Below are 19696 nucleotides of genomic sequence, written 5' to 3' on the forward strand. Positions count from 1 at the left end.
TGTGTGTGTGTGTGTGGTGTGTGTGTGTGTGTGTGTGTGTGTGTATGTGTGTGTGTGCGTGTGTGTGTGGTTCCTGGCAGGGTTGCCCCTGCTTCTCAGATCTGAATCTGTGTTGGGGAAACCAGAGACCCCAAAAACAGTGGTATTTATACCCCTGAGGCCCTGTGTTGGCTAAAGAGCCTGCAGCAAAGAGATCCCCCAGTGTGTGTGTGTGTGTGTGTGTGTGTGTGTGTGTGTGTGTGTGTGTGTGTGTCTAATGTGGGTGTAGATGACAGACTGCTATCCAAACCAGAGATGCTGGACAGTCTAGTAAACCTGGTTAGAATAGACCCTGTTACTGCCTCTCCTCTCCTCTCCTTTCCTTTCCTCTCCTCTCCTCTCCTTTCCTCTCCTCTCCTCTCCTTTCCTTTCCTTTCCTCTCCTCTCCTCTCTTGTCCTTAAAGAGGAGTGAGACTCATACTCGCAGCATCTCAAACCCATATATGGATTTAGAGAAGCAATAAAGTAAACTGGTATGTGTGAGTAATTGAGGGGGGGTAGGACAACCTCTGACTGGCTCCAGTAGCCCTGCTGTGAGCTATCTGTATATATGGACTTGTCCAAACAGACTTTGATAGAAAGCATTGCAGCAGGTTGCTTAGAGAGGTTCTGAAATATACTTTCAATAATGACGTGATGACCAGCTGAATTGTGGTTCAGCCCAACTAAGTGTACTTAGATACCTACAACACGATCCATCTGGTGTATTTGCACTGATTGATTGTAATGAATGGAGCAGTGGTGCCCAGCATCCATGCTCCATGCTTCTTTTTATTTTTTGGGCGGGGGGGGGGGTCGTGGGTGGTAGTGATATAGGATATTAGACAGAGAGGACAGAAAGGTGTGAGTCAGCAGACGACTGAACACATAAACACTTGCTGCTCCAAACAGAAATTCCTGGGAATCATAAGCTCTCTGACAAGATGCGCGGCTCGGCTTTCTCCACTCACTGCAGAGCAATGTTTAGTAGAACTACTTTCTATTGTACAGAGCCGCTTACAGTTAAACAGCCGCTTCTTACTGAGTCCTACATTCGTATGTTTTAATACTGCATAGAAATGAAAGCATAGGCTAGTACTTTGCATTCATTACAGCTGATTGTGGGACACTAACTTTCTGCTGTATGGGCACATAACTGGCATTTGTACACCCAAAGTAAATATTTTTAATAGGTTATATAGCCTGCTAAAATACACTACTAAAACCTTGTGTTGGAACAACACAGTACAACAGCAGTGATTCAGACAAAATGAAGGCTTATGGAGTTTTAGACATGCTGGCGGTGTCGCTCTAAGAATGTGTTGGTCCATCACGTTGGTCCAAACTGAAATAGCTAAACACATTAATTCAAAGCTTTGACATGAAATGTTGTGCACACATTCGTGTTCCCAAGAGGATGAATCCCAATGACTATGGGGATCACCTGACCTTTCCTTTAGTACCACCATGAGGTTTTGCTTTTGATTGAAACATCAGTTGATTGCCACTAAGTTTGGTTCACACATTCATGTTCCCCTCGGGATTAATTGTTAGTGCTAGTGCTAACTAGTTAGCTGATGTGCAAAATTTAATTATGTGAACATGATAAATATTATACATGCTGAAGATCCGCTTGTTAGCATTGCCATTGTGTGCATGTTATCATGCTGATGTTAGCTCACAGAGCCAGTAGCATGACTTTAGACTTCTACCCCTGTCTCCGATCCTACCATGTTACACCTTTCCTTCAATACATCTTTCTTTATTTTTCTTTTTTCAATTTTGTCTCAAAGATCTGCTTTATTTATGACTTGATCTCTCTCTCCATCTCTATCTTTCCCTTGAAGTCGGAGGATATAATATATATTATCATTATCTAATGTTTAGACAATACAGGGCAGAGAGAAGAGATGTAGAGCAGTTTATCCCATCCGCGCTGGTAACAATCTACCCTATAGAGATAAAAATGACAAGACACGTGAGGTTTTTTATTTTGTTTGTAGAGGAACTTCACTTGGTCGGTTTCAGATGAGAATTTTGTGCAATATTTGCTGTGTCTATAAAATGCAAATAAGAAAAAAATCTTCCTTATGTGTCATTTACAGCTCAAATCATCAGAGACATACAAGAACAGAGTTCAAACAAAATTTTGAACTACGGTAAGTTCCTTTGACAAATCAAAAAACAGAGGTCATTGAAGAAGCACATTTCATATCACACCATACATTTTATATTTAGTATTTTCTGTTTGACTCATGAAAAGTCCTGATTGATCAATTTGTGTCCACGAACTGCAACACATTTTTATCGATCCTCTTCCTTCAAAAAGTGCAACAAGTGTGGGTTGAAACTACAGCTGTCTTCAGTTATGAATACACTGACTCAGTTTGTATGTCACCATTGTTTATAATAAAATACTTATATAATAAGTAATGATCTATGAGCTGCAAATTTTACACAACAGTGCCTCCCAGTGTTTAATTTAGGGATCTTTACACTGAAGGGCATTGTGTTTAAATTCAACTGAGCTCAAGTCACACAAACTGTCTGACTACCAGACTCGAGCATTTTAGATTTCTAAATTTCATATTATTTCTTTATTTAATCCAAAAAAAATCTATTTTGCGTTAAATGAAGTCAAAACTCAAAAATTGCCCCTGAATGTTATAAGAGCTCTAGTTTAGTTTCTCTAGTTTCTCTTTTTACTTTTGTCTAGCAGTTGCTCTTCTGTGTACGTGTGTACATGTCCACACGTTTGTGTTGCTTGCAAGAACAGCCACATGCAAAAGAGGGACAGAAACACTTGGGGTTTGGATATTAATGAGGACAATGGGTATGTAACACAAATACTTTATTTATTATTCAAAAAAAGTACTCAACAGCAGGCCCAGCCTTCTACGAGAGGAATTGCTTGTAAAATTAAATAAGATAAATAAACTTTCTAACAGCTTGTTTTAAAAAATCCACACTCTTAGTATGAAAGGTTTATACATACATGATGAAAACATATTATATATAATAAAATAATAATGATATTAATAAAAAATATAATAATTTTTAAAGAAAACATTCACTCAGAACTGTGACAGTAAAATTTCACTCTCCAAATTTTTTTCAATGCACATTATTAGCGATGCCTTTCAGCTACCAAACTTGCCTACATCTGCACATGCTTGCATAAACACACAGTCCTAAAAAAAAAAAACGCTGCCAAATTTTCCTTTAAGAAACATGCAATGCTCAATTGGTAACTTTCTGCTACAGCTTCATTTTGTGGGATACATTTTTCCTTTAGTATATTTTTGGAGCCCTGTTTTCTCTGCGATCCAGTTGTTATAGTTGGTGACTTGCGTGTAAACACCTGGTTTGTTTTTCTCGGCACAGTTTTCACCCCAGCTCACCACCCCGAACAGAAACATCCGGCCTGACACTTCACACACCAGCGGACCACCAGAGTCACCCTGTAAGGAGAGGACACGAGCATGTTGGTTTTAAAGACTCATGTAGACACTGACCCTTAATAAATAAAGGAATGACAATCTGTATATCTCAGCATCTTTAAATTTGTTTACTTTTATGATTCACATCTCCCAATCATTTAGTATTTTTCACATAGGCAGAGCACAAAATGGTCTGAAACTGAATTTAAACAAAGACAAAATTATTCCCCCTGAAATCACAACAACTAAATATTTCTGGGTGACGAGAAGATGCTAGGACCAAAATGTGAGATCAGTTCTGTATAAAGTATTAACAATCTGTGATATATTTGTTTCTAAACATTTATAACCCAGAACAGTGTCACCAATCTAACATGAGGGTATGCAACTCGTTCTCAAGAAGAGGAAGAAATACTCCTCACATCCAGTTTAATGCTGCCAAAGGTCACAGGGGTTCAATCACACCGCATATCTGAATATGAGATTACTTCTCTCAAGTTCAGTTCTCTATGCACTTCTCTTTTTATGTGCACATTTAAAGCCAGACTGAAGAAATTTTGCGAGCAGGAAATCTTCATTTTTCCCAGTGTACCGCACACATGCACACACGTTCATACACTGGTTTATTTGCTCACCTCGCAGGCATCGGTGCTCCAGTCAGGGCTCGCAGCACAAATCATATTGTTGGTGAAGAGCTCTTTGTAGTGCGGTTCTCTTTTACAGTCAGTCCGGGAGAGCAGCTTCACCTCGCCCTGTTTAAGAAACTGTGAGTAGCGCCACGCCCCTGCAGACAACACAGCGCCAGATGTGAGAATCACTGAAACAGCTGAGAGATCAGTCATGAGTCTAAAGGTTAAAGGTTACGCAGTATTTACCGTATTTCTCCTTCCCAAATCCTGCGACGCTGCATTGAAATCCCGCAGGAAGATGAGTGTGAGATGGAGGAAGACACACTGTCCGTGCTGACGCCGACTTCACTGCACATCCTCCATTTATGCCTTTGATCATCAACAGCGCTGCAAAGTGAAGACAAACACATCTCTGAGTCCTGCGCGCAGAGCAACCGTACAGCTTTCTCTCTTTTTTCTCAGTCATACACATACACACACGGTGATGTTTGTGCTCACCTATGTCGTTGTTGTAGTTGGACTTGTTATATTCTTGGTGGTTGATCAGTTTTTTCACAAAGAAGCTCTGCTCCTTGTCGGCATCTGTTTCATTGATGGCAGTCTTCCCCAGGTATACAAACAGATTCTCAGTTTTGATCTCCTCGCTGAACAAAACACACACACACGCACACACACACACAAAAAGTGAGCAAACATATTACACACCCATATGAGTCATATTGTCAGTGTATGAGAATTGCAGTAGAGGAAATGATAATGTGATGTGTTTTCTGTACGTGTGTTTTTTTTCTCACGTTTGAATGAAGCAGTGTGCAGCTGTGACAACCCAGCAAGGCGCGATGAGGGACCCGCCACAGAGGAACCTGCCCTTGTGATAGATAGCAGCCACCCACGGGTGCGAATCTATGGCTGTGAAAGAACCTCCCACAATTCTATGCATCTTCCGCTCGGACCTCTCACCACATGTCAGCTCTGCGGGGACACACAGGTCGGGTCAGTGAGTGCTGAAGACAAGACGTCACGGTGAAAAAGATGTGACCCGTATTTAAACAACATAACTTACCTGTATCAACAGCTGTTGGAAGTTTTATTGTTTCTGTAGAACCTATATGGGAGCAGAAAACAGAGATGATTAGAAAAATTCAAATCGAACATAAAATATTTCAATTATTTTTTTAATTCTTACACATCTTACATCTGGGAATACTGCAGAATTCTCTCACAATCCTCCTCCCTTTTCGGACAAAGCACCACGGCATCAAGCTCCGGTCAGGATTCCTATGGTTTAAGTGGAACAATATTAAACATGTGACACCACTCCCTAACATATGTAAGTCCCAGATTGGTGACTTAAAGTATACCTGCAGTAATTATGAGGGCCAACTCCTTCCAAAGCTCCCCAGGAATGTTTAACCCTGCTCCAGCTGAGGCACTTGCGGCTGTACATCGGACTGGAAACATATCCCCTGTAACTGCTCCCGTCTCCAGACTGACACATCTCTGAATATCACAATGCAAAGACAGAAGAGAACATTGAATTCATCTGGTCACAAACAGTGAATATGAAGTTGTCACCTGGACAGCTGGCTTACCATCATCGATGTCCCGATGTTTTAGTGACCGTCTGCGTGAATAAGCCTGAGAGGAGCACAGACACAATCAGTCATACAGGTTACTAAAACCTCCTGAAGTTACTTCCTCTCATTGTTGCTTACCATGTTCACACTGACTGCTGCAAGGATGACAAGGATGAAGAACTGATTCATCTTGACTTGTGGTTTCGCTTCTCCTTATTGGGAATATTTTTGTCTGAGAATGGACTGCAAAAAAAAAAAACGGAACATAACAACACTGGATTTAAAAGCTCTTCTTCCCTTATATGGAGTTCATCTTTTAGCACATGACGGGACAAACACGAGTGTGACTATTCGGTAGACGCGTGGTTTTCTTTGTCTGGGTTTAAGTGTGCCCGTCTTCAGGTCACACAGTGTCACCTCTCTGCTGATTGCATGTGTGTATTTATTGCAGAGGAAAAATGGTGCTACGGAGATTTTGATGTGAGAGCAGCAGATAGAGCGTGCTCACTGTGTGCACTATGTATTGTAAACATAATCTTTATCTGTACAGTGAGTGCAATATGAATTTGGATGAGTTGATTACTGTATAGCATGTGCACAAAATTATATCACATTAGTTTTGCAATGCACAGTTTAACACAATTTGTAGATATTATTTCTTGGGCACAGTATCAACTTGATAATAACAAAAGAAATCCACGATGCACAATTTCTCTCAATAAACACTTACACTCGAAACTGGTATTTTTTTTGCTTCATATTTCAACCATTATAAACAGTTTTTTGCTGATTGTCACAGTCTGAAAAAGCTTTGTTAGAAATCTGTTTTACCTTTCTGTCCAAACTTGCAATCCCGATGAAGCTCTTTGTTATCTCTTCCAGCTGAAGTGACTGTTATCTCCGCTCTGTAGCCTCTGATGTGCACCTGTGGTGTGGAAGGACTCAGACTCACGCTGTTAGCTCTGTTCTGGTGTTGCAGTGCTGATCCTCCCATTTAAAAAGCATAAGTGGGAGGGGTTTATGAGAGGAAATCGAAAATAACATCACTCACAGCCAATTGCTGATCAGTAACTTGTTGAACAAAGAACTTGTCACATCCTGTGAACATACTCACACACACACACACACAACCACAACCACCACAACCACCGGCCCTTACAATACAGTCGAAAATACATGTTAGAAATGTATAATATTTCCAATGAAAAATGCTGCAGCTGTGCGTGCCGAAGAACACATCCCACTCAAAGGTAGAACAACAGGTTTGAGACTGATAAATGATTAAAAACATGAAATTAAAACATTATTTTACCTGAACATAACTTGATTAGTCAACAGGCTCTGTTCACCGTAAACAAGGGGCGACAAAATACTAAAAGGAACAATAACTTGAATACTGCAATAAGATGTCGCCAATAAGTGCAAACACTACTTTATAATATAGACACAACATAACAGTAAATACAACTGAAGTTTATGGGAGTGAATGAAACAAACTCATGTCTCCAAATTCAGAGTCAACTCAAACTGGCAGTTAATTCATTGATTCCTTGATTTTCTCCACGTAGCTGGGATATTAGATTTTCCCACAGTATATGGTGATGTTACATACATACAGTATATATTCTGTATTTGTCGGTCTAGTGTTTCACTGAAATGTGTAAATGGACTGAACTGGGTCCTGATATGCCATTTTGTATGCATCATTGTAGTAAAGAAAACTGCTCGTGCTGCTGCTTTTGCATCATCTTCATACGAGCCAGACTGATTTATTTAGAATCTGGGAATGATTGGAAGATTCCAACAAATGTTAAGATCTGTGGTTTGACAACATTTCCTTACTACCATTATCGTAGAAGTGAGAAGAAGAGGCAAGTACTGTACGTAGTGAAAAATTACAGTGACTATAAACCCAGAGATTCAGCTACAGCTGGTTAATTCCCTAGTTTTGGCTTCTCTGGATTATTGCAATGTTTTAAATTCCTCGACTAAAACAGCCAACACACCATTTACAGGTGATACCAAATGCATCTGCACAGCATTTCACTAGATAAACTCTGCTTTGAAACTGCTTCTGAAAACCTACTTTTATTTATAAATTTATCAGGTTATGTGCTTTTGTGTATTTATTTTCCTCTTATTTTATGTGTTCAGAGTGTGATCTTTACGTATCATTAATGATCATTGCTTTATTGCTTTTACTTGGGCAGTACCTTGAACCTTTGGTAAGGAAGGCACTTTAAAAATTAAAAATGAAGATTATTAGGGTTATAACTATATGTTTCAGTCAGAGTCACTTGAAAGACTTGAAAAAATGATACATTTTGCCAGATGAGTTTCATCAGTTGTCTTTCAAGAAAACATTCTTTTGAAATCTTACAATAACCATGTAACCATGTGTAACCACTTCCCCTAAAACAAAAGGTATTGTTATGGATTTTATGGGGATTTCCTGAGTAAAATATGCACGACATGAGTTACCTCATTAACTCTGAAGCCTGTTGCTCACATTTCCTGCTCTTCGACAGTGACAATAACCAAACACGATACCTTTGTGCAAGGATTTTTGGACCGCAGGTCTTTGAAGGGTGTAATAAATATGTCAAGCACATATGATGTCAACTCAGGATGTATGAAACAACTGAACAACACACATCAATTCACTCATTTAGTGACTCCAGTAGCCTTCTCTTATAAAAGTCTACTGTAAGTCCCGTACAGGTGTTTTACCAAAACAAGAACTACACAAAAGTTACAAAATGCAGGGAAACACAAGGTATTTGTGGTTGAAATCATGTGCAACTTGGAGTATTTGATTTTGTCATTTTGTCTGAAGTTCTTTGACTCCCTCACTCCAGTCTAGACACCAGTCACCCTCCATAAAGGCTCCTGCCCTGCAGGTTCAAAACCTCTCTGAGTTCCTGGTAACTTCCTCAACTTTCTCAAATAAATCTATATTCATCTAATTAAAAAAAGGATATGGATTGACAAAGGACAAGTTTTGATGTATGCTGTCTTATTCAACTATAACATAAGCTTAAATTTCTGTAGACCGTGGGAGTTTGCACACAGGAAACATGCATGACATCAGTGCAGAAAATTGAGGAAGGAGAAACAGAAGCCTAAAGAACCATAATATGACTCATATCTATTTTTTTTTTTTTTTTAGCCTAACCTGAAATAAAATTAGAATAGACCTCAAATAATTGCCCACTATATTTAGTATAAGGTGGTTTCTATACTATCTGCCATCAGAGTTTTAAAGTTTTAAATTCCAACAAGGAGAGTTCATTCTTATTATTTTTCTAATGCTGACTCCTGATCAATTGAACTTGAAGTAAGAGCTGTATATGGTAAAAAAGGGAGGAAAACCACTGAGATCATTTATTTTCACACACAAACCCTTCACACTTGCTTTACCTCAGCTTCTCTATTCAATCATTAAATACCTGCCTGCTTCTCTTTTCCAGTGTAACAAGTAAAGATAGATCTTTCTTGAAATAAAACTGAGAAATTGTGAGGCCAAACAATTCTGAGAAGCATCTACTAGGGCTGGCGTTTAAAACCACAGTTTTAATATAAATTATATATGCATTAAATGATTCTCAGAATGCTTTTTCTCAGCCTCCTGCTCAGATTCACCTTGGCCTCTTAATAGTTTGCAGAATACAAACTGAGCTGACTTTATCAAAACGAATATCACTAACGGTTGAACATTTGCTAAACAATGAGCTCTCACACTTTGATGAATTTTGAAATCTGCCTTGTGTCACAAACTCAACAACAAATACAATGTTATTTCAGACAGTTGCTGTGAATATTGCACTGGTCCTCATTGCATCAGCTCGTAATCGTCTTTAACCATTAACACACCACATTTCCTGACAAATTGCACATCTTATGGTCAACTCTAACATCATCTTTTGTTTAATATATTGAGAAATTATGAGTTCTTCCTGAGAATCACAATCTATGACAATTTAATCCATCAACTGCCAAAAAAAGACAATATTGTGTCACAGTGAAGGATTATTCAGGCTTGAAATTTGCTGATTTTTACTGCAATTGTGAAAGTTTTTTTTTTTAAATCTCAGATAAATTTCCCCCTTTTTAATTTAATGGTACTTCTCTTTGATAATTGAAAGACTGGGACCAAAACAACCAAGTATTATAAACTGAAACAGTCTGGCTGGGGAACAGACTCACATGTAAAAACCATGTGGAACACCTGATTAGCATACAAGATCAAAATGAAAGGAAGAGAATATATCATATGTTTTTATGTTTTATATGTTTTATATGTTTTATATGTTTTATACTTATAACGTGCAATGTTGCAGCTGGTAACTTAATATTCTGCTGGATAGCTTAAACACATCATAGTTTATTAGTTCATTATATTTTGTATTAATAAGGAGAATTTAGAGTAAATAGTTACTACAGATGCCAGATAAATGTAAACAGTAATTTTCAATATGCGCCCCCAGAATGCAGTGGAGCAGAAGCTTAAAGAGCATTAAATAACAAGTACCACAAGTACAAGAAATATCTTCAACATGAAATATTAAAAAGTCAAAATTCTTAATATCTGCAGGAAAATGATGGATAGTATTGCTGAGGATTGGATTATTCATGTCCTACAAAAAGATTTGTTTCAGAAAAGGAGCCCTCTCTTCCTCTCAACTTTCTTTCTGTATACAACATAAATAATTATCAGATATGTGTGTTTATGTATATTCTTACAAGTTTTTTTTCTCCCATCTCCTTTTATGGCTGGTTGACATGATTATTGTCTATTGGTTTTTGTGAAACCTGTTTTATATACAGTTGTTTTATACAGTTTTCTTAGCTGTGGCATACTGGCCTTGTCACATATTTTTTATTCCGTTTTATGGTTTTATGCTACAGTACTATATGTGCAAATAAAATAAAATAAAAATAAACAGTACTTGAAGGATGTACTAAGGATTTTTACACCACTGAGTTTAACTAACTAAAACACACACACACACACACACACACACACACACACACACACACACACACACACACACACACACTCACACACACGCACAGATAGAAACAGCCAATGTCACATTTGTTCCTTGCAGTCTATGTACTAGACTGTGATGTTTTCGGGTCATAACAGAAACTGGGCATATGGCGCCATCTAGTGGACAAATTAAGACCTTGTCAAAGTTTTGGTAATATTCCTTCTTAGCTGCTACTGATGGATCAGGTTGTTGTTATGGTAAAAAGAGAAAAAATGCCTACTTAACGCTCCTGTTTATGTTTAATCCCTCAGTGCAGACTCAGTCAGCTTGTTTGGAAGTGGGCTGGTGGGAAATCCCCCCACAGAGGGAGTGGTCCTGCGGAGGGCCTCTGTGTCCCGTCCGCTGCTGCGAAGACGAACACGCATGCGCAGTGACATTGTCTGCCTATCAGTATGTAGTTTCACTTTGCGGAGATACTGACCCGTCTTTGCCTTTCCGGCCGAAATTTTAACGAAAACACAACTTAAAGATTAACTTTAAAACTGCGTTTGAGGGATTTTGAAGGGCGAAGATATTATTTAGCCTGTTCAACCTTCTCACGTAAACACCAAACAAGAAAACGAAGCGTAAACAACACGTTTAGCTAACTCTGAAGCAACAATGTTCTGACATCTGAAGCTAATTATCATCTGCCGACAGGTGAGTTGATCATGTGTGTGGAGTGAGATGTTGCTTTTAGTTTACCTTTTGTTCACACAGTTAGGCTGTCTTTGAATTGCCTGACTTCATTGAACCTAACATTGGCTCTTGACCCTAGGTTTAGGTCACTGTAGCTGCAAGAAGTTACATACAGCATGGTAAACATGAGAAAAATGTATGTGCAACACTGGAATGTTAAAAAAGCAATGAAAAGATTCAAGTGGAAATATGTAGCAAACTTTAATATGTGGCTGATACATAGGGTCTGTGTTATTCTCTTGTGAAGAATACAAATATTATAATATATTAGTATATGCAATACATACCACTTAGCTGTTAGCAATGACTCCATTTCTCCTGTTGATGCAAAGAGGAATGCTAAAAATCGTGCAAATGCATAATAAATAAAATAAATAAATAGGCTTAAAGATCTACAATGAAGTTCAAAAGTCTGTGGTCAATGTAATATTTTTCTTGTTTTTGTCATTTTTTTGCTGAGGTCCTTTTAGGCTACCTCTGTTGCCCAGCGGCTCCAGTAGACTTCACACTATGGAGCGGACTGCACTCAGACAGAGCCAGCTCTGTGGCTCCTGGGAGATGAAGGAGAGACTTGGGATGGGAGGTTTTGGACACGTCTACCTGTACCAACACATTGTAAGTTCTGTCATCCACCTGTACACCAAGGAGAACATGAACTCCAAACCCAAATCTGTCTTTGGCTTGGTTTTATTTCCTGGCTGTGTTTGGAGCAGGAGCTGGGAGACAAGATCGCTGTGAAACTTTGTCGCCTGGAGCTGAACTCCAAGAACAAAGACCGCTGGAGCAGAGAGATCCAGATCATGAAGAAGTGAGTTTAAATCTTCTGCTTGTGTTCATATCGTGGCTCATTAACAATTTATTTTCTACTATTATTTACTTGTCAAACCATCACTACTTGTATGGCTCTCTTCCCTTTATAGGCTGAACCATGTGAACGTTGTCCAGGCCAGAGAAGTACCGGAGGAGTTGAGCTCCATTGCTATAAATGATCTACCTCTATTGGCCATGGAGTACTGCTCAAGAGGAGACCTACGCAAGGTACATTATGGTAAATTATAAAGACCCTTAACAATTTCTTGTCTTTTAGACAATGCACTCTTAACCTCTGTACCTGTTCATGTAGGTGCTGAATAAACCAGAAAACTGTTGTGGGCTAAAGGAAAGTGAAGTCCTCTCGCTGCTCAGTGACATTGGTAATGTTTCCCTAAGCTTTTACTTTGATAAAAATCCACAGTTATCACTATTGATTGCATAATGTATATGGAATACATGTTCTACAAACTCAGGTTCTGGTATCCAGTATCTCCATGAAAACAAGATCATTCACAGAGACCTTAAGCCAGAGAACATAGTTCTGCAGGAGATCGGTGAGAAGGTGAACTCATTTCTTTTTGTACATGCATGCGGCCTGTGTAATCTGCGGCATCATATATTGTATGGATTTCTGTGCCTTGCTCTCATTATGAACTATGTTTCCTCCAGCTTGTCCATAAAATCATAGATCTGGGTTACGCCAAAGACCTAGATCAGGGCAGTCTCTGCACATCATTTGTTGGAACTCTCCAGTATCTGGTAAGTTTTGCATCAGTACTCTGAAAGCAATGTGTTTCTGCAATACTTTTCAACAATCAAGCACTTATAAATCTATCTGTATGTGTTTCAGGCTCCAGAGCTGTTTGAGAGTAAACCCTACACTGTAACTGTGGACTACTGGAGTTTTGGGACAGTGATCTTTGAATGTACTTGTGGCTTTCGCCCCTTTTTACACCACATGCAGCCTGTACAGTGGTGAGTCATCACCAACATTTTTATTGATCTGAAAATATCTGTGTTAAAGGTGGAGGCAAACTAATGAGACTGAATATAGTTTTTTTTTTTGTTTTTTTTTTGTAATATTTTGTGGATCTAGTTTTCAATTTGTTGACTTTATTTACATTTCTCACTGGTTGTATGTTTGGCTGCTTTTGTAGGACAAGTAAAGTCAAGAACAAAGGCCCAAAGGACATCATGGCAGTAGAGGACATGAATGGAGAAGTCAGATTCTCCACACATCTGCCATATCCCAACAATCTCAGCAGGTAGAGACAAAAAGACGTTTCTTCGTACCCACCAGCGCTGCTCATTCTAACTTACATCTAACCTTTGTGTGTGGATGTGTTTGTTGAAAGGCCACTGCTGGAGCCCGTTGAGACTCTACTACAGATGTTGTTACTGTGGGACCCTGCAATGCGTGGTGGAGGGCTGGATCCTGAGAGAAACAAGCCGAACTGCTACACTACTCTTCAGAATATTCTCAACACGAAGGTCCAAAATATGAACCGTGCCTGTATTTAGACTCACTAAAACGACATTTTATGTCATGCTTTTATGGTTTATGTACAGTTAGCAAAGGAAACTTCTCATTGTTACTCCAGGTGATTCATGTGTTGGACATGACGTCAGCCCAGCTGCACTCCTTGGTTTTGGGAGCTGAGGAGAGCTTACACTCCCTGCAGCTTCGTCTGGAGACACACACACAGACACGCATTTCCCCGCTGAGTCAAGAGCTGCTGCTGGACACGGGAATCTCCCTCGACCCACGCAGACCACCCGCACACTGTCTGCCAGATGGATTGGTATGAGACACCAATGTAAACATAGCTGTCTAATGTCAATCAGGCCAAGCAACAAGTACATATGCATCAGGGGACAATAGGACCTACTGTTTTTTTCTTTTTTTATCTCCATATTTTAAAAAGCATTGTTTTTGTTTGGAAATTTTGGGTAGTTCTGCATTACACTGTTCCATGTATGTTATTTCTGGTAACAGGATTTGGGTTTTTTGCTTTTATATTTCAACATTGCAGTTAGTTTAACAGGTAATTTGCAGTTGGTCCTTGTGAGAGTAAAAATAGATACAGAAAATAAGTTGGTTTGTTATAATTCACAAATTGCAGACCATATGAATGAATGCATTAAGTAAGTCAGTACATCTCAACCTCAGGATAGATTTCCACTGGTGTTTTTGTTTTTAAAAAAAAGAGCGAACCACCACCTTCTTGTTCTCTGCTTTCAGCAAGGCTGGGACAGCTCCATAGTCTTCCTGTTTGATAAGAGCCTGACCAAGTACTCTGGACCACTGACTGCCAGACCTCTGCCAGACAGTGTCAACTTTATAGGTGAGATAAATAACTGTCAGTGTCCTGATCCTGCTGGTCTCTGGAGGGTTTCCTGCGGCCTTGAAAGTTATTGAAAGAATACAAAATTCAGAAAAGTAAAATAAAATAAGATATTTGTTGATGTCTTCAATCTAGTTATATTGTAATTTGGTGTCCAAGTTAATGTGGGGAGTCATGTGTATTTTGTGAACTGTGTGTTGTCTCAGTCAGGGAGACCAAGACACAGCTCCCACTGTCTGCACTGAGAAAGGTGTGGGGGGAAGCAGTCAGCTACATTTGCGGACTGAAAGAGGACTACATTCGCCTGTACCAGGGACAGAAATCTGCCATGTAAGTGTATAAACACACAGAAATACATGCACTCACACTCTGAAACATCCTTATCTTGTGTTTGTGTCTGTGCAGGCTGAGTCTGCTGCGTTATAACACCAACCTAACGCGGTACAAGAACCTGCTGTTCTCCCAGTCACAGCAGCTCCGAGCCAAACTGGCTTTCTTTAAGACCAGCATCCAGCACGACCTTGAGCAGTACACCAAGCAGAGGCACACCGGCATCTGTGAGTTGATGTTAATCTGCTGATATGGTATGTACTGTTACTCAAATTCATCACTGAAGCCCCAAGTAAAGTATCTGCTGTTGTTGTGTTCCTATGAAGCTTCAGAAAAAATGTTGAAGACATGGCAGGAAAATGAAGAAAAGGCTGATGGGTTTACAAAGGTAGGAAAGTTTTTATATCATAGTAATTCTACGCAGCTGCAGTTGTATAAAATCCTGTACACGCTAAGGGATGTTTTCTGCTGTAGGTTGCAGATGTGGGGTATCTGGATGAAGAGATCGTGGCTCTACATTCTGAGATTGTGGAATTGCAGAGGAGTCCATTTGCGAGGAGACAAGGGGATGTAATGGAACAGCTGTCAGTATCTCAGTATTTACACTGTAATAATTTCCTTAAAAATAACTGTGATATGCACAAGTTAACTCTCTCTTTGTCTTTTTTTCAGTGAGGAAAAGGCTATTGAACTCTACAAGCAACTAAAAGCTAAATGCAAAAGTGAGCACCAATCATTACACATATCACATAGTAGACATGGGTTACAGGGGCCTTTGCTTTTTATGCCTACACACCAGCGACAGCCAGGGCCAGAGGCATTATGCTTTCGGTTTGTCTGTTGGTCCATATGTCCGCATGTCTGTGTAATGCCTTGAGGGAATCCCATCAAATTTGGCACAGTTTGACTTGTGGATGAACGGTTTGGATTTTGGTGGTCAAAGGTCACTGTGACCTCACGAAACATGTTTTTGGCCACAACTTAGAAATTCATACACTAATTCAGACACAATTAAAAGCAAACGTCTAATAGGATAAATTATGAAGTGATGACATTTTATATCCAAATGGTCAAACTTCATCGTCACTATGACATCATAATTTTCGGCATAAACACTTCTGGCCATTATTCAATGCTGTAGTTTCGGTAATTCGTTGTGCTCTTTTTTGCCAATTACAATGATGGAGAATCTGATGATGCTTGTTGCTGTTAATGCAAGTCAGCGCTACAAGGAATAAGGTTTCATAATGTGCCGGAGGATTCATTGAACAAATGAGCCCCAGTGGTGCACTGTATAATTAATGCCTCTGCTGTGTTTGACACAGAGGTAAAACAAGGCTGCGAATGGGAATAGCAAACTGGCATATAGTATGTTTTTATGTGGCTATGTCAAACGATAAACACACATGGTCATCGGAGTATGTGTTTGTACAGGTCCTGACCCTCCACATGGCTACAGTGACAGCTCAGACATGGTGAAGACCATACTCCAAACGGTTCAGAACCAGGACAGAGTGCTGAAAGACTTGTACACTCACCTGAGGTAATTTATCCACAAGTGTAGTCCAAACAGATACACACAACTGAGGTATCATATTTAGTTCTCTGTGTGTCATTTGTGGTTTTCCCCATCTCTCTTGTTTTCTGTAGTACAATTCTGGTGTGTAAGCAGCGCATCGTTGATTTGTTCCCTAAGTTGGAGAGGGCTGTAGAGAACATAAAAACTGCAGAAGCAGCAGTGATGCAGATGCAGATGAAGCGACAGAAAGAGTTCTGGTATCTCCTCAAGATTGCCTGTGTGAGTATATTACAAATGGCACTACAGAAAATATTCTTAGCTATCACTCATCTTTGGATAGGTTTAACATCCCTTATACAGTATTAAATGTATAAGTCAAATAATGCTGTATTTAATACAATGTGTGGTTATGTGTTTAGGCCCAGAGCAATTCTCCATCGCAGCCACTTATGCAACGACCCACTGACAGGTAAGTTCTATACAACTCACAATTCTCGTGAGTTGAGTATATATTGTATGAGTACAGTATGAGTTGTATTTGAATGACACTGTCATGGGAACAGTCTCACTAAGACATCATGTGGCTGTTTCTCTGTCATTAGCTTAGCTGCAGTTTAGAAGATAAAGTGGAGGTCCCATTTTCAAGTGTTCTTAGTCTTTGGGACCCCACTGTACTGTGCAGAATGAGCTGTATGATCTATTAAAACCAACTGCTGGGTTTTGCACAACCCACAAAACTGCCACAAGAGGTCACCCCATTCACTCTAAAGCCTAGTAGCTTGTTGGAAAAGGACTCATACCCTCCCTGATTATAAACATGAAGACATACAATCAATTCAGAGTCTCTTTTCTCTTTCAGTGAAACTGTTCATCAATTACTGGATGAGAATCAGCGTTACCTGAATCAGTTAACTTCTCTGCTGCAAGACGCCACCCAGGAGATGGACTTCAGTGTTATGGTATGGTATATAGGTGTGAAGGAATGTGATCGTGCATATAAACAGAATCCTGAAGAAACAACTGTGTGTGTGTAGTTTATTTTGTATTGACTTTCCTGCTTAAAAACATGCATTTGCACTCAGTCTTTACTAGATCATGCTGGTTAACCTGTTTGAACTTAACGTTCAAGTTTTAAGATGAAAGATGGACAATTGCATGTATCTTGATGTACAGTAATTGATTGAGAGGTACAATGGCTTTATCTGTTTATTCTCTCTCCAGGATCAGGACTGGAGCTGGACTCAGTACAGAGCAGTGAAAGCTCAACCTCAGAAGCTGTAAAAACTGGCAAAAATCTCAGTGTTATGAGTCTAAAAATATATACTGTAAACAAGTGCCTTATCAGAGTGACACTATCTGAAAGCTTTGTGATTCCATACTGTATCATTTAAATACATGTGATGCTGTAAGACAGTAATGTGTGAAGTACATATTGTGGTAAGCTATTCATGTTTTAACTTAAATTTGTATTATTGAATTTTAAAAACTATATTGAGCTATCACCCACACTTATTTATTGTACTGGTATTATTGTTCAGAATAAATCACTGCTGCTAACAAACAATGCATGATGGAATGTGACTAAATTTTATTACTGTATGACGCATAAATGATGTTTTGTCTTTGTTCAAGCAGTTTAAATGTAATTTCTTAGAATGGGTTTGTCTTTTCTCTGCAAGTGTTAAACTGCTGAAGATAATAAGTATCTGGATATTTACATTCACACAGTGGACCAGACAACTGTCTGCACACATACAGGAAATTGCTTGTTTATGAGACCCTGGGTTCAAAATTCTCTTGGGAGATGCTGAAACCCAAACAGCAGGGATGAAGCACAGGCTAACAAGCATAAATGAATATGTCAAGAAAACGAGTAACAAGAAGCCAAAAGCATTGTCTCATAAAGTATGAGGGAGGCTTAAAGCTTGTTACTGTGTGACTTCTGTAGTACATTATCTTTATTTAAATAAGGGCATATCCTGTCATGTGTGGAGGATTTCTTTGTAACTATGCAAAATTAAGATAGTATGCAAGGCAACTTTGCATGTCTTGCTGTTGTTTTACTCATACACTGTTTTCTGACCTCCTCCATTATTAACTCCACACTGCAGATTGTTAAGATCTCTTTTTCAGACTGAAACCATTGTCTGAGAAAACCATTTCACATTTCAATCAGTGTGTTTGTAAAGACTAAATAGTGCATCAAGAGTTAAATATCTGCAGTTAATAGAGACACTGGACAAATAATACACCACAGTACTTTTTTTCAGTCAGTCAGTCATAGTCTGCTATATGTATTTTGTTGTAAGCTGGTAGAATTTCACCTTCATTGTCCCTATCTAAAAAAATTAGCCATTTACTCAGTAACATTTTAGTTGAAAATATTGTTGGTTTTACTTACATATCAGGAATATTAGCACATTTGAATAGAATATGTTCGATAATGGAAAACAATATGGCCACTTTTGTCAGTTCTTTGTCATCAACTTGATATGCAGCTGTACCGTGTTGTCTGTTTGCTATAAACCTGATCTCAACGTGTCGTGAAATATTTCTGTAACATTTTATTGTATCTATTTTTATTTGATTTGATTTTTCAATTAAAAAAATTGTCATCTAAAAAAAAAAAAAAAAATACAATATCTACACAGAGACATTCGTATGTATTACATGTATACCTATATGGTACACTCATACACAGTACATGAACAACTTGCAGCTGCAGGAGGCTGAGAACATGAGCCACTCTAAGAACTCGGAGCAAGACAAACCGGAATGTATTGCCTTTCATCGTGTCTCAAAACCATAGGCTGTATCAGACAAAACATCTCTCTCTCTCGCCGAATTGAGGTGGATAAAAGGGGCCGAAAATTACCTTTGCTGTAAATGACAATACCTTGAACTGTCAGTGAAGGCACTGCCTAGGACAGTATGCACATTTGATACGCGTTTACTCAGTAAAATTTAGTAAAATATAACTTTTCTTTGTGAAAGAGAGTAAGGCTGAACACTGATTGGTTGGTTCTGCCCAATAGAAAAACGGTCATTAACATATTGTCGCTAAACATCATGGGAAACTTTTAACTACTCGCTCTAAGGACAATAATTAGCTTGTTCGACACAAATGTTCGCGTCAGTCACGCTGTTTAAAACAAACCGAGCGAACTATAGACGTTGTGGCAAACATGCCAATATTCGTCACCATGATAGTATACGTTTGTTTTGGGTGCCGGCTTATAACTGGTGCTCCTTCCGCTGTTCTGTTGGATGTGAGGGCGATCTGGCTGCGACAT

At 39.0% G+C, this 19696-nt stretch overlaps 2 protein-coding genes across 3 annotated transcripts; one reads left to right on the forward strand and one right to left on the reverse strand.

Moving 5' to 3' along the window:
* Positions 1-2852: 2852 nt before the first annotated feature.
* Positions 2853-11026, reverse strand: plaua (plasminogen activator, urokinase a). The gene is made up of 12 exons (XM_056395640.1): positions 10939-11026; positions 6496-6651; positions 5803-5907; positions 5680-5725; positions 5449-5587; positions 5283-5365; positions 5151-5192; positions 4882-5059; positions 4586-4731; positions 4334-4474; positions 4094-4242; positions 2853-3479 (listed from the first exon to the last, which is right to left on the reverse strand). Exons 3-12 carry the CDS (start codon positions 5851-5853, stop codon positions 3285-3287), a joined length of 1170 nt encoding a protein of 389 aa, XP_056251615.1. The 5' UTR covers positions 5854-5907; positions 6496-6651; positions 10939-11026; the 3' UTR covers positions 2853-3284.
* Positions 11027-11103: 77 nt separating this feature from the next.
* Positions 11104-17969, forward strand: LOC130181903 (inhibitor of nuclear factor kappa-B kinase subunit alpha-like). 2 transcript variants are annotated; one of them, XM_056396387.1, is made up of 22 exons: positions 11104-11357; positions 11857-12011; positions 12110-12204; positions 12317-12434; positions 12520-12589; positions 12683-12771; positions 12879-12968; positions 13060-13184; positions 13367-13474; positions 13565-13700; positions 13811-14011; positions 14452-14554; positions 14761-14884; positions 14960-15111; positions 15211-15272; positions 15359-15468; positions 15557-15606; positions 16319-16427; positions 16535-16682; positions 16823-16872; positions 17263-17362; positions 17625-17969. In XM_056396387.1, the coding sequence occupies exons 2-22, from the start codon at positions 11907-11909 to the stop codon at positions 17682-17684; spliced, it is 2205 nt and encodes a 734-aa protein (XP_056252362.1). In that variant the 5' UTR covers positions 11104-11357; positions 11857-11906; the 3' UTR covers positions 17685-17969. The 2 variants fall into 2 exon arrangements, with proteins under 2 accessions (XP_056252362.1, XP_056252361.1); XM_056396386.1 differs by having other exon boundaries at positions 11867-12011.
* Positions 17970-19696: the final 1727 nt, after the last annotated feature.

This window comes from Seriola aureovittata, chromosome 14, assembly GCF_021018895.1.
Source record: "Seriola aureovittata isolate HTS-2021-v1 ecotype China chromosome 14, ASM2101889v1, whole genome shotgun sequence".
Classification (NCBI taxonomy): domain Eukaryota; kingdom Metazoa; phylum Chordata; class Actinopteri; order Carangiformes; family Carangidae; genus Seriola; species Seriola aureovittata.

What these genes read in the sequence shown, in the direction of transcription:
- plaua (XM_056395640.1), bottom strand. Translation starts at nt 5,853, where the DNA reads ATGAATCAGTTCTTCATCCTTGTCATCCTTGCAGCAGTCAGTGTGAAC. An exon ending in CAGCAGTCAGTGTGAACATG is followed by an intron (nt 5,726 to 5,802) that starts GTAAGCAACAAT and finishes TGCTCCTCTCAG; the next exon opens with GCTTATTCACGCAGACGGTC. An exon ending in ATTCTGCAGTATTCCCAGAT is followed by an intron (nt 5,193 to 5,282) that starts GTAAGATGTGTA and finishes GCTCCCATATAG; the next exon opens with GTTCTACAGAAACAATAAAA.
- LOC130181903 (XM_056396387.1), top strand. Translation starts at nt 11,907, where the DNA reads ATGGAGCGGACTGCACTCAGACAGAGCCAGCTCTGTGGCTCCTGGGAG. An exon ending in CACATGCAGCCTGTACAGTG is followed by an intron (nt 13,185 to 13,366) that starts GTGAGTCATCAC and finishes CTGCTTTTGTAG; the next exon opens with GACAAGTAAAGTCAAGAACA. An exon ending in GGGGATGTAATGGAACAGCT is followed by an intron (nt 15,469 to 15,556) that starts GTCAGTATCTCA and finishes TCTTTTTTTCAG; the next exon opens with TGAGGAAAAGGCTATTGAAC.